This window comes from Arachis ipaensis, chromosome B1, assembly GCF_059453495.1.
Source record: "Arachis ipaensis isolate K30076 ecotype BB chromosome B1, ASM5945349v1, whole genome shotgun sequence".
NCBI lineage: Eukaryota > Viridiplantae > Streptophyta > Magnoliopsida > Fabales > Fabaceae > Arachis > Arachis ipaensis.
The window spans coordinates 1,550,498-1,565,055 of NC_142436.1; the positions used below are offsets into that span (position 1 = coordinate 1,550,498).

Genomic DNA, 14,558 nt, shown 5'->3' on the forward strand with positions numbered 1-14,558 from the left:
CAGATGTAATATTAAAATTTGTTATAAATAATACAATAATTTTATTTATTTTATCAGGCATCACCTTGTATAAAATAATACAAATATTAGACGCTTTTACAAACTATATATGGTATAAAAGTATTACAACTTTTTAAGTTTTTTTCCTCAATATATATTTATTATTTAAAAAATTGTATATAATAATTAAAAATTAAAAATCTTAATTGATACTAAATATTTTAGTTTTATTAATAAATCCTGTTGGTCATCTAATATTTTTATAATAAATATAAGAGAAAAAAAGTTAGGAAGTGACACCATGCCACACATTTTTTATTTTCCATCTAAGCAAAGCTTACTACCCTTTTGTGATACTCTATCTATACATTTCATCTATCCATCTAGATCCCTAATTATATATTATGATGTGCTTGATCCTTATTTAAAATGAAAACTTATAATTTTTTTGTTTATTTTGATTTCTATTGATAGTTTTTTTTTTTCCTATTAAATACTAACATGTCGGATTAAGTGAGAGCTATGAATAAAAATATTTTGACGACTCTATATGATATATCTAAAAGTTTTTTATAATAATAAAGTGAGAGAAAATTACAAAAGATAAAGATGATTATTTTATAATAAAAAATACATTTTTTTCATATTGTTACTATAAATAACTTTAGATAATTAGTAGAGTTGTCAAAATAAAATTTCTATGTTATGAAAAATATAGTATAAATGCTAAATACACGCCATCTTAGTACGTATGCCTAGGTTATATTTGTTGTTTTTATTTTTAGTATTTTTTGTTTCAAAGATTTTTTATAAAGAGAAAAGAAAAAATAGCAAAAACAACAAAAATTTATTTTTTATTTTCACTTCTTTTTTTTATGAAATTAAAAAAAATAAAAATACAAATAAAACGTACCATTAATTTGAAAAAAAAATGCAAAAACTATGATATCAAGGTTAAAAAATACATACGCTATATATAATACGATGGTGAGGTCCCCCCGCCCCACAGTAAAGGTCAAATTGGATTTGATGAAATATCGTTAACTTTCAAAGTTTCATCATTAGTGGTTATCTTGAACAACTATTGGATTGATTCTAAAAAATTTTCATCATTTTCATCAAAGTCCATTATTGATGTCATTAAGTTTTTTCTAACGTTTGTAAGCTCTAATGTCATATTTAGGGATGGCAACGGATCTCGGTGAGGACGGAGATATTCCCGTTCCATGGTTCTAAAAAGTCTCTCGTCTCTGCCCTGTATCCGCGACGAGTAATGGATACCCGATAGCCGCTAGATATCCATTTTTCGCGGATATTTCCACGGATCTTTCTTAAAAAAAATTAAAAAATTTAAAGAACTCAAATTTCAAAAACAATACAAATTTTATAACAATGCAGATTAACAATACAGATTTAAGAACAATTTAAAAAATCCCAGATCTATCATTTATATAATGCAGATTTCATAACAATGCAGATTAACAATAGATTTAAAAAAAAAAATTAAAACACACAAATCTGTAGATGACGAGGCAGTTGCAGTCAGCAGTGGCGAGGAGCAGACCCGGAGATGGAGTAGACGGCGATAGAAAATCGACGATGCGCAGATAGCGACGCACAAATCTATGGCAGAGACGACGATGGGCACATCTGTGGCGCTGATGATCTAACGAGAAGGAGGAGGGATGATGTGCGAAGAGGAGCTTTGATGAGAAAAGGGGAAAAGGGAAGACAGAACTTGATAAGAAAAGGGGAAAAAGGAAGAGGAAAGTTGAGGCGACATCGCCGAAGGAGGAAGAGCTCGCCTACGAGTCTAGGAAGTGAGCAACGGAGGTGGCGGCAGTGATGAAGAAAGGATCTGAGAGTAAGGCTCGGGCAAAGAGCGTGAGTGAAATGGGAAATTGGAATAGAGTTTGTTAAAAATATATGTATATACCGGAGATATTTTGGTAAATTGATATTTATGGGTATTAAACGGGTATCCACAAGGTGGGTATCTCTACTCCCGTCCTACCCCGTTTACTAAACGGATACCCGTTCTCCGCCTCCACTAGAAGAAATTGGCCCCCAAACCTATCTCTCGGCGAATAAATCTTCACGAATATCCGTCTTGCTAGGAAAAATTGTCATTCCTAGTCATATTTATATATACTTTAGTAGGTAAATGCATGAATAATAATATTGAATATTTGTTTGAGTACATAGGTAACTAAAATTATTCTAGCATAAATTTTAGAGGGGTATTCAGCATCTAATTCCATGACCATTGGAGAAAGTGTGATTGATAGGAATCAAGGACAAGTTCTGTATTAAAAATGTTATTGGTGGTGAAATAAATTATTATTAACTTCCTTATTGGAGAATAAATTCTTTTAGGTGAAATTTTTTTAAGATGTATGTAGTTAGCATTTAGAAGAGAGATAGAAACTGAAAAACTGAGACTGATAGACAAAGACTGAGAGATAGAGAGTGAAATAAGTTTTAGTATTGTGTTTAGTGTAGAATGAGAGACATAGATTGAAATAAGAATGAAGTTCTAATTTAATTTGCACAAAAGATAAAGTTGGAATTAATTAATTGAAATAGAAATATTTTAGATATAAAATGTTATTAAAATTTTAGTCTCCGTCTCTACAAATTTCAGTCTTCTATGTCCTAATTTTTTAGAGGTATTGAAATACTGAAATTTTAGAAACAAAAATTTTAGTACCAATCTTTGAATCAACAAATATAATACTGAATCTCAATCTCCTAATTTCCATCTCAGTATCTCAAAACAAACTCTATCGTATAATTTTGTTATGAAAACTTTGAAATTGAGACCTATACTAAAAATTATTGGGTATAGTGGTCAAAATGATACTTATGAAAAAATAATGTGTCCATGTCATGTGTGACAACAAAAAGTGTCTTAAACTCTTAAGAGCTTCAGGCAGTGTGTGAGTGGCAAATTTATTTGCCTCATAGTTAGCCACATCCAGGATCGATTTTCAGCTATAGTTAAATTAGTGTGTATGAGTGAAAATGTGTGTGTGAGAGTGTGTATGTCTAAAAAAAAAAATTTTAAGAGCTTGGGATATAAATAAAAGAAACTGGAGACAAAACTTTGTAGAATTGTGTATTGTATGAAATGGTGTCTAGTGTTGAAGTGTTTTTATTGAAGATAAGAATACTTATAAAGTTTAAAGAACACAATTAGTTTTAACTACAATAACTTCTAAACATTTCATCATAGATTGGTTTTGTAAATGAATATGACAGAGCTTTTTTTCTCCTAAAGAAAAAAAAAATTGAATGACAATTACATCTTTAAATATTTCAATTTCGTCGGATTAATTAGCTCTTGAAGTAGGGATGTCAATGGGGCAGGGCGGGGGCGGGAGATGCCTCCCTACTCCCCATCCCCGCCCTTAGATTTACTCCCCATCCCCGCCCCATTCCCCGCCGTGGGGGAAAATTGCTCCCCATCCCCATTCCCCACGGAGCCCCATTCCCCGCGGGGACCCCATTCCCCATCTACATAATAGTTCTAACAAATTTTTAATTTTCATATTAATAGAGCTACAAGTATCTATCTTATACAAAAACTGCAAGATTTTATACAAAAAGTCTAAATAACACGATGGTGACTTCTTTTGAAATAACGCAATGGGGAGACGCAACGACGAGCTAAAGAAAAAAGCAGTGGACAAGGTGGGAGACGCGACAACAGAGAGGAGAATAGACACGACGGAAGAATTACTTAAAGGAACGCCGCAAATAGAAATTACGACGCGGTAAGAATGATGGCACGGTGAGGTGTGACGATGCGGTGAGAAGGGTGACGAGGGGGTGGCTGCAGAGAGGTTGGATGGAGTATGGACAGCTTTAGGGATCTCTGAATTGAAGAGAGGTTATGCAAATAAAGATTAGGAGTTTTGGGTTTCTATATATATGTGTGTGTAAGAAATGACTAAAAAACATATATGAGAAATAAACTATTAAGGATAATTCAAGGAATTCATAAACTTCGGGGAATAGCGGGGACGGGGCAGGGATCCCCGCTCGGGTCCCCGCGCCTGCTTCGGGGAAATTTTGTCCCCCATCCCCATCCCCGCGGGGAAAATTCCCCACAATCGGATCCCCATTCGGGGCAGTCCCCGCAGGGATCCCCGCGTCTCGGGGAATTTTGCCATCCCTATCTTGAAGAAAGAAAAGTACTAATTAGGTTTTTAATGATAGTAAATAGTGAACATATATATCATTCCATCAATAGATAATATGAAACGAAATTGAATTGTCCATGTATTTAGTTATTTACAGTAGTGTACATCCCATTGCTGCCATACGAATATGGAAACAATATAGTTTTAAATAATGAAATATTTATTATATTTTAGATTTTCATATAACTTTTATCAACTATTTTTTACTTTTTTATCTTTCATAAATTCTACTAAAACAGGTATAATTTTATTTTAAAATTTGTTATCTACATGACGATACATAACGTATTTATCGTTTGCTATCTTAAAAGATTAAATTAATATTTTTTTTCTTTAAGAACTAATTAATTCAAAATTAAAATCTTTAACAATCCAATTGTCACTTTACTAAAAAAAAAAGTAGACGACCAATTTTACTTTTACATATATTATATAGAAAAGTTTTCAAATGTACCGTCGTATCGGTATTACAGTAATTTTTAACCGTTGATCTTAATTATATATATTATATATATTTTTTATAATTAAGATAACGGTTAAAAATCAGTGAAACACCAGTATGATGGTACACTTGAAAATTTTCCTATTATATATAGTACTCATGATAGATCACAAGTAACATCTTTAAAGGTAAGACATATTCTCCGTTCACAAGCATTTCGCGTTAATACAAAATTCGAAGAAGAGTTATACTCGTGTAATATATAAAGTCTAATCTAACAATTACATGAGTGATTATTTTTACGATTAAACGATAATTTTAAAGTCATATAAAAACAACTCAATTATTATATTACTCTAAACTCTCTTTGATCATGTATCATCTTTAATGAGTTCTAATTTGTTCTTGATCGAAAGTTTCTTAACAAGCATGTACACATTATTACAATCAATCAACCCTAACTAGAATACCCTTAGGATGTGTATGGTAGGATCTATAATTTCACACATCAAAATTATTCATAAAGGTTCTCACTCCAATTTTATTCTTTAATATTAAAGATAATATATTCAATTGGTTCTGATTAAATCTTTGATGTACAGTCTCTGTGTGGTTATAAATGAAGAGAGTTAATCTTTAGTTTCAATTACACTTTTTAGGACATACAATACCTCCCTCACAGTTAAGAACACCATTTTTATACATAGTTATAAGGTGAGTTTTCTGGTGGCATAATTTTAGGTGATTAAGTATGACTGATATTTGACTGGTTAATGACATATTGACATGTGGTAAGTGGTGCGTTTTATCTATAAATGCATCAACTATGCGTTAAAGATTTAAATCTTTTAAATTTTGAATTTTATTTTAGAGGGTAAAATATGATATTTTATCATTTATTTTATAGGTAGGACAAAAAAAAAACATAAAAAAAAAATTATTCAAAAATAAAAGATCATACTTTACTCTCTAAAATAAAAATTCAAAATTTAAACGATCCAAATTCACGCGTCAAAAGGGTCTCTTAGTGTTGAGCGCTTTAAGTTTGTGAGGTTTATTGCAGGAGCAGTGAAGGAATTTTGACTTAAAAAAAATGGCTGCGACATGGGCCGGCTAAAGTGTGAGTGGACAAAAACATTTATTTTAAAAAATAGTTGAATGTCCAAAAAATAGGTTGAGCAAAGAATAAATCTGATTTTTAGAAATGAATTAAAAACTAAGGTGGAGAGGGCAATGTAGAGAGAAAAAAAAACATAAAGAAGGGGAGTTTTATTTATTTTAGGATTAGATTGATAGATTTTTTTAATTATGAAATTTAAAAAAACGAAATAGTTCTTTAAAATTTGAATTGAAAAACCTAAAAAATCCGTGTTAGTACAAAATTTTCTTATATTAATTATAAATAAAATTGGATTCAATTACAAAAAACACGTGTAATTGTTTTTTAAGAAATAATGATTTTTTTATATATAAAAAAATTTAAATATTTTAAGGTAAAAAATTTAGTAAAATAACAAAATGAGAAGTTAATTATCACTAATTTTACAATTTCCATCAAAAGTATATGTTATTATCTTAATTTAAGAGTAATTAATTTTTTATTTTATTATTTTATTATCAACTTTTTTTTAAGAATATATTGATTCATAAGAAAAAAAATCCTTATAATCCTGTTTTCCATCGTATTTCACAAACAATAATCTTTAAATTAATTTGTAAAGAGATATGTGAAAATCAAACCATTTTAATAGATTTTTTTATAATTAAAATGTAACAATGATGTTAGAAACTTATTTTGTAGCTCACTTTTTTTTTTTTAATTTTAAAAAGTACAAATTCTGCAATAATTTATGGTTAAATAAAAATTGCAAAACTGATATAGCATTTAACGATAAGAAGCTGATAAGGATAAACTCATTTTTGGGGGCAGTAAAATTAAATTAGGGGAGACACTAACTTAATTAGTAGTTTTCATCCTTTTGTTTGATATTCCTTTACTAGCAAAGCAAAGTTTGAAACCAATTTCAAAATGTTAGGTAGACAAAAAAAATAGTCAGAACTTGTCTTATTTAGCATTAATTAATTATCGCAACAATTAATGAATGTTAAATAAGGCAAGTTATGGCTGTTTTTGGCCGATTTTCTTTAGTTACCAAACATTTCCATTTCAAAATACACCATAGACACTGTTTTGGTCTGCCCACCATAGACTCACCTAGTTATAATTGCCTTTTATGGTGACATACTATCTATTTAATTAACATTGATGAGAGATGAACTCCATGAATCATAGGACTGTTCATTTTTTTTTTTAAATAGATTTATTCGTAATGCATAATAGACTGCAAATAGATCAAATTATTCTAAAAAAAATATTTGTCACTACTTCTAAAAGAATAATGATTCCTTTAATTTGTTAAAGCAAATAAGAGAACATGAACTTGTGTTTGGCTAATAACTTAAAGAACAAGAAACATGAGAATTGAATATCATCCAAGAGCTGATCTTGTCATCTCATATGCCAAGAAGCAGGCGGCGTTGGCCGGAACGCTTCGCGCCATGGCCGGGCCGAAACCCTTATAAAGGCCTTTTAAACCTTCGGAAGCTTGAATCTTTCTAAAAGCATCAAAGGAGCCAGAAAACTTTGGGTTCTTGTAATCATCAACTTGGATCACACTCTTAACAACGTCGGTTGGATACACCAAGAACCAAAAGGAGGCTCCGGCCACGCCGCCGGCTAGAATCAGAGATCCTCTGCCTAGTCCGGAAGTGTCAGGGCCCCCTGCAAGCATTTGCTTGATTGCTTCATAGACACCAAACATTATGGCGTTTCCCGGTATCTCGCGGCCCATGGTCGGAATCAAACCTTTGAAAAGCCCTCTCATGCCGCCTTCTGATCTTAGAACTTGCCTCGCCACGTCCATTGGTCCTCCGTACTTCACGGCAGCCACCGCCGCTGTTCCGGTCCCAGCAAGTGCGCTTTGTGCTTGCAGCCTTATCAGATGAACATATATTTTAAAATGTTAGTTAAGTAGGATGGACGGGTGAATGGTATCCTACCCTCTCTAAAGTAATATGTAAGTTATCTTTTTTGATGTGTCATATTTTAATTGGGTGTTTATTTTAAATTGAGTTACCTTCTCCAACTCTCTCTAATTGTGTTTACTCCTCCCTACTCATTTGTCATCGTCATTGTGCCTCCTAAGTATCACCGTCTTATTGGATATTTCATTTTCTTCTTCTGTTAGGCCGTCACCGTCTTCCAAAGATATTATTAACTCTCATGAGATTAAAGTAACATCCAATTAAAATATGACACATCAGAAAAGGAGTAACTTACATGTTCTTTTAGAGATGATAGAATAGCATTCACCTAAAAATTAAGTCTTACAAACGGAGAAAATGAGATTGAAGAACCTGCATTTGACAAGTTCAGTGGGGCAAGCAAGGAAGGAAACAGCAACGCCGGCGCCGGCGCCGCAAACAAACTGCTGGCTAACTGAGAGGGGAGCACCAGGTTGGGTCCTGACCAATGCTTCCATCTGTCCTCTAACCGTAAACAGCACGGCATTGAAGGCTGCAACGGTTGCAAGTGGGGCCCCCATACCTTTGTACAAGCCTCTTGGACCTTCAGCTGCTACTGTCTTCTTCACAGCATCAATTGCACCTGAATACTTTGGAGACTGACCGGGTACTGGCGTAGGCTGGCTCTGCAGCTTTACCTTGATGGTGTCGAAGGGGTGGCCGCATATTAGCTGCGCCGCCCCTCCCACCGTCCCCGCCGTGAGGTCCTTCGCCACGTCTCCCATCTGCAAAAGCATGTCATATCAATAAAAGGATAGTCTGGTGCACAAGATTCTAACTCAGTAGAGAGAATCTTTTCGAGATTTGAACCCGTGACCTCGAAGTTATAGCATGTTCTTAGAAAGCTAGACTTAAAAAAGTTGGTTACATGGAATAAACGAAGCTATAATCAGATTAACCAACACATACTTGGACAATTACATTACATAAAAAGGGAAAACAAAAATTCATACATGAACTAATTTTGAAAAATGAAGCCATCAGAATAATTCACATTACTAACAATTAAGTCAAAAGGGGGTGCAGCAGAGAAGGAAAAGAATGGGAATATCCAAAACTTGTTAGAGAGATAAGAAAAAGAAAAAAAGAGTATTGTTATGTATCCAATGAGGGATGGTGCATGCTTTTACTTATTGAAAAGCTTCTAAGGGAATTCAAGAATTAGAACGAGAGAGAGAGAGAAAGAGAGTGGACAAAAGAAAGAGAGAAACAAGTGGCTCAAAAGAGATTCAGATGATAGGAGAATGGAATTTTGTGACTCACAAGGAAAAGATAATATTAGCCACTACTACTCTACTACTCTTTCTTTATTTCTTGCTCCAACACAAGCAGAGGTTGAGGTTAGATTTGGATTTGGATTTAGCCAACACAACTTTTACACATGTGGATTTATGAGTTCCAATTTCTATGGAGCAGCAACTAGCATGTGTGTCACTGGAATTTGAATCCTATCTCTAAATTAGTGAGGGAGTTGATAAAGTAATAAAATAAAGGATTAATCATCATTAATTTTGTAATTTTTACGAGATATGTGGGCTACTATTTTAATTTAAGAGTGATTAACTTTTTATTTTATCACTTTACCAATTTTCTTATTTTAGAGGATTTTGATCTGTAATGATACCTAAGAAAATGCTCAGTGGATCAACTTAGTACCTACTACTAATTACTAATTATTATGTTACTCTGTTATAGATGAAATTATAAATGAAATTATTTGGGCTAGTAGGAATGGAGTTTCAAACAAAATTGAAATATAATCAATATTCAGATCTTAATTTATTAGAAAAAAAATAAAGAAAATAAAATTAATATTAAAAAATTACGATTTATATTGTATCAATTAAATTTGAATTAATTATTTAATCTAATTTGACTCAAATTATTGACTTAAATTGTATGATTTATATCTCATCCAAATTTTAAATTTTAAAATTTTGTCACTTAAATTATACATTATCTAAATTTTAAATATTTTGAAGTTTAATAATTTTAACTTCTCGTTTTTTCAAACTGAATTATATCGATTCCAAATTTTAAATTTTTATAAACAATTTAATACAAATTATACATATTTTAAAAACACATATCAATAAATAATTTATTTATTTAAAAAATGCTTAAATGCATATTTTTATAGAGTTTGTTAGGATAGTTTATCAAATTATTCAAGTGTAATAGTTTTCTGAGCATGAAAAATTTAGTGATATAAATCAACTTGGATTAATCGAAAATTCATTCGTTTAAATAAGTCTCAAACGTTGGAATATGATCTTTGTCCTTCAACAACCTATTAAAATAAAATTTGGTGATATGACTCATTTAAAACATCTTCAATCTTCATAGTATCATGTTTTTTTTTTTTTTTAATGATTAACACCAAAATTAATGCCACATATAATGTCTTTAAAAAAAATGCCACCGCACCTTTCAAAAATCTCACTCCCAAGCATTGCAAGAGCTTTGGTTTAAGGAGAACTCCACCTCTTCTTCTCTATTTTAAATTCGTGACTAAAAATTCAGAAATCTAGTTCGTGTTTTACACGAAACTTCTAATTAAAATCAAGTTATTATAATAGTTTATGCCAGTTTGATATACAAACCCAAAAATATATATATTAAAAAAATTGGTTAGCACAGTTATTAGCATTATTTATTTTTAGCCTGAATATGTCTAATAAGATATATTTATGAAAATCATACATTTAGGTGACAGATAATGGAACCATAATTAAACAAAAATTAAGTCACTTTTAGCAAACTTGACCAAGTCTTTTTGTTTTCCTTAAAAAAATTTCAAATAGGGCTTTAGAATAATGACAAAGCAAAAGAGAAAAAACCAAGTTGGAACTACATAGATTCTCTCAAAATCCAGACAAATCAACTTGGTATTTTCTTGTTCAAGGTTTTGATTCCAAAGACATACATAACAAACTTTTTGGGGAACTCATGAATTTGTTGTGTACATTGTTTAATTTCCATAGCACTGGATTTTAAAGAGTGAATGTTTTTGGAGAAATATTATGGATTAACAAAATCCATCAAGTTTATTTCCTCTGCCAAGAACAAGTCCTCCAAGTTTGAAATTCTATTGGGAAGTTGGTATTTTTTTTTAATCAAAATAATTTTTTTTCTTGGTACAAAAAAAATGAGTTGCTTTGCATGGTGTAATACATCAGACCCAAGGATTAAGAGGTCATTAAGGAGAAGCATTGGGGATTACCATGGAGGAAAAACTCTTGCAGCATTTGCCAACATGTCTTTTAAAACTGGTAATAAATTTTAATTAATCTTTCTAATTATTCAACAAATTTTTTATTATTATTTTTTTAGTTTCTTATTCATGGGCTTTGAGGGGTTTAGGGGATTCAGCAATTAATAATGTATCTCCTATTTTCACATCATCACATGCAAATTAATGTATCATTTCTTGTGCTTTATATTAAATTAAATGTTAGATAATACCACAAATTCACATATATTACTTATAAAAAAATGGGTAATGCTAGAGAGACAAAAAAAACAGCTAAAAACTTGTCTTATTTAGCATTCATTTATTGTCGTAACAATTAACGAATACTAAATAAGGCAAGTTATGACTGTTTTTGGTTGATTTTCTTTGTTTACCAAATATTTTCATAAAAAAATTTGCTGAAAATCTGAACAAATTTTGTGTTGTAGATAGTGGCAAGAGAAAATTTATAGAGGAGATAGCAAGACTTGGAAAAGGGAATATTACCTCAAAAGCTTTTTCATTTAGAGAACTTTGTGCTGCAACTCAAAACTTTCACCCTTCCAATGTGATTGGTGAAGGAGGCTTTGGTAGGGTTTACAAAGGATACCTTAAAAGCACAGATCAAGTAATTACTTCAACTTTAAAAATTATTGTGTTACTCCTTTCATTCGATAATAATTGGTATATCTGAAAATTAATGTATTCGAACATAGTTTATGTTCGAATATACTAATTTTTTTGATATACCAATTTCGTTAATCTGATTGTTATTAATGAACGATCGTTCGATTTATAGCGTTCTAAAGTGTTGTGTGTTGTAATGTAGGTTGTTGCTGTGAAGCAACTTGACAGGAATGGATTTCAAGGGAATAGGGAATTTTTTGTTGAGGTTTTGGTTTTGAGTCTTTTGAAACACCCTAACCTTGTCAACTTGGTAGGTTATTGTGCTGAAGGTGAACAAAGGATTTTGGTGTATGAATACATGGTTAATGGTTCTTTAGAGGATCATTTACTTGGTAAGTAAATATAATTCTTGCATATCAAAAATTAATTTCAATTATTATTCTATTTTAGTAAGATGCTAACACTAAAATTAGAAATTAATTATCATCTAAATATGTATTATATTATATGATTTTCATTTTTCAGACATCGATCCAGACAGAACACCATTGGATTGGCAAACTAGAATAAAAATTGCAGAAGGTGCAGCGAAAGGACTCGAATACTTGCACGAAATAGCAAATCCTCCGGTAATATACCGTGATTTTAAAGCATCAAATATTCTTTTAGACGAAAATTTCAATCCAAAACTATCTGATTTTGGACTCGCCAAAGTTGGTATACTTGGTGATGAAATGGCACAAGTATCCACAAGGGTCATGGGAACCTATGGCTATTGCGCACCCGAGTATGCATCCACAGGACAATTGACTATAAAATCAGATGTTTATAGTTTTGGAGTTGTGTTCTTGGAAATGATCACAGGAAGAAGAGTCATTGATAATTCGCGAAAAACAGAGGAAGCAAACTTAGTCCTTTGGGTATGTTTTGAAACTTTTTTTCTATTAGCTATCAATATTTATATGGATATGCTAAGATGAAGATTCTTTTTTAATCAAGAGTAAAATTGATTTTTTTTATAAGAACAGAAATGTTTGGTAATCAAAGAAAATTAGTCAAAAACAGTCAGAACTTACTTTATTTAGTATTCATTAATTATCGCGACAATTAATGAATGTTAAATAAAACAAATTTTGATTGTTTTTTTTGTCTTCCTAACATTTCTGATATAAGAGATAGGTAAAAAAAAGATAATGTACAATGCACACATTTTGTATAAATTTAGTGAGAATCTTCACTCTTTATTTAATTATACTCTTCACAAAATTTTTTTTTTTTGAGGATTTAACATTGAGTGATTGATTGTGCTCATATATTTTCAGGCACAACCACTTCTAAGAGACAGAAGAAAATTTGTACAAATAGCAGATCCATTGCTAGAAAATAAATACCCCATAAAGGGTTTGTACCAAGCTCTAGCAATAGCAGCAATGTGTCTTCAAGAGGAAGCTGAAACAAGGCCATGGATCAGTGATGTGGTTACTGCTCTTTCCTTTTTAGCAACCAAGAAGGTGGATGGAGACGCTTCCTTAAATGACAATTGTACTCAAGGTGGCGATTTTAGTGGAGACAACAACTCGAATGACGATGAAAATGGCGACGATGGTGATAATAATAAGAATAAAATCCAAGACGAAAACGGAGACAAAGATGAAGAGAAAGATATTAATAATAATAGTGACAATGACGACAACGATAATAATGACGATGTTAAAAGAAACAAAGAATAGTGAAAGGAAATACAATTTTTAGAAGAGACGAAACCATTCTATAATATCGTGAATGTCATATTAACAATTTTTATTACCGTTGATTGGAGTCAAAGCAAACCTATTTTTTTTTTAAACCCCTACATGTGGATTGTGTAAGAATTCGTTTATAGTTCTAGATATTTTTTTTGGTGTCATATTTTTTTTAGTCTATATAGATTAATAATAAAATAACAATAATAAAAAAGATAATTTATGATAGACTACTATTAACATTGTTCATCATCTATGAGGCAGTTATTATCATATAATAAATTTCATTTGTCTATTTCATAACAAACATATATAATTCTTCGTATTTCAGCATGCCTATAATACTTGTAAATTTATAATCCCTATTACACACCCACACACAATTATATCATGCCCTAACACTTTGATCAAAACACACACGCTCGAATCTCCTAAAAAAAACGTATTTAATATAGAATTTCATTTTGATACTAGATGTTTGCTATGGTACGATAATAAATTTATACGTACCGATATGTTTAAAATATAGACAAATAACAATAAGATGTGTGAAATTTATTTTCCACGTCAGCATTTAATTTTTTTTTTTTTAAATATATAGTATATCACAACTTTTACTAAAACACCTTTTTAATTAAATAAAAAAAACATTTATTTATTTAATTTTATAAAAAGACTTAAACATCCTTCCTTTATTTGATTAAACAAAAATATCCTTTTAAATTAATCAAATTTTAGAATTCAATTAATTCTAATTTTATAGTTTCAAATAATTGAAACAACAAAACAAAAACATATTAAAAAAACAAAAAATCAAAATTGTTCTTTATTTGGGTTCAGAAACCTTCTGGTTCACGCCTCTGAAAGTTTCAATCTTCTTCATCTTCTCTCCTCTTCCTATCATCTCTCTGTCTCTCTCTGCTCTTCGATCTCTCTCATTTGTCTCACTGTGCGTGCAAGACGCCATCGTTTTGCTGGGATGCCCTAGCCAATTACCCAACCCAGCAACTTAGCTCCACACAACGGCTAAACGTGAACCCATCCCTCCCATCACCCTCGAGCTCCTCCTTCCTCTCTCCGTCATCAATCTCACTCCCTCATCTCCGTCCATCTCCCGCCGCCGTCGCCGAAACGAGCTTTGAAGCCACCCTCATTATCGTGCAGCTCTGTTCCACCATCATTTTTGTGCAAAGCTGCAGATAGAGAAAGGTGCCTATGATGGCAGG

General features: G+C 31.4%; 2 protein-coding genes across 4 annotated transcripts; one reads left to right on the top strand and one right to left on the bottom strand.

Annotated features, from left to right (window-relative positions):
* Positions 1–7,033: 7,033 nt before the first annotated feature.
* Positions 7,034–8,981, bottom strand: LOC107631308 (mitochondrial carnitine/acylcarnitine carrier-like protein). Of its 3 annotated transcripts, none has more exons than XM_088500770.1 (3): positions 8,685–8,981; positions 8,065–8,456; positions 7,034–7,641 (listed from the first exon to the last, which is right to left on the bottom strand). In XM_088500770.1, the coding sequence occupies exons 2-3, from the start codon at positions 8,454–8,456 to the stop codon at positions 7,137–7,139; spliced, it is 897 nt and encodes a 298-aa protein (XP_088356896.1). In that variant the 5' UTR covers positions 8,685–8,981; the 3' UTR covers positions 7,034–7,136. The 3 variants fall into 3 exon arrangements, with proteins under 3 accessions (XP_088356896.1, XP_016190317.1, XP_016190243.1); XM_016334831.3 differs by having other exon boundaries at positions 8,735–8,980; XM_016334757.3 differs by having other exon boundaries at positions 8,065–8,981.
* A 1,649-nt stretch (positions 8,982–10,630) lies between these two features.
* LOC107643965 (putative serine/threonine-protein kinase PBL23) lies at positions 10,631–13,429 on the top strand. The gene is made up of 5 exons (XM_021109702.2): positions 10,631–11,003; positions 11,413–11,591; positions 11,793–11,982; positions 12,116–12,510; positions 12,913–13,429. The coding sequence occupies exons 1-5, from the start codon at positions 10,736–10,738 to the stop codon at positions 13,318–13,320; spliced, it is 1,440 nt and encodes a 479-aa protein (XP_020965361.1). The 5' UTR covers positions 10,631–10,735; the 3' UTR covers positions 13,321–13,429.
* The last annotated feature ends 1,129 nt before the right edge of the window (positions 13,430–14,558 follow it).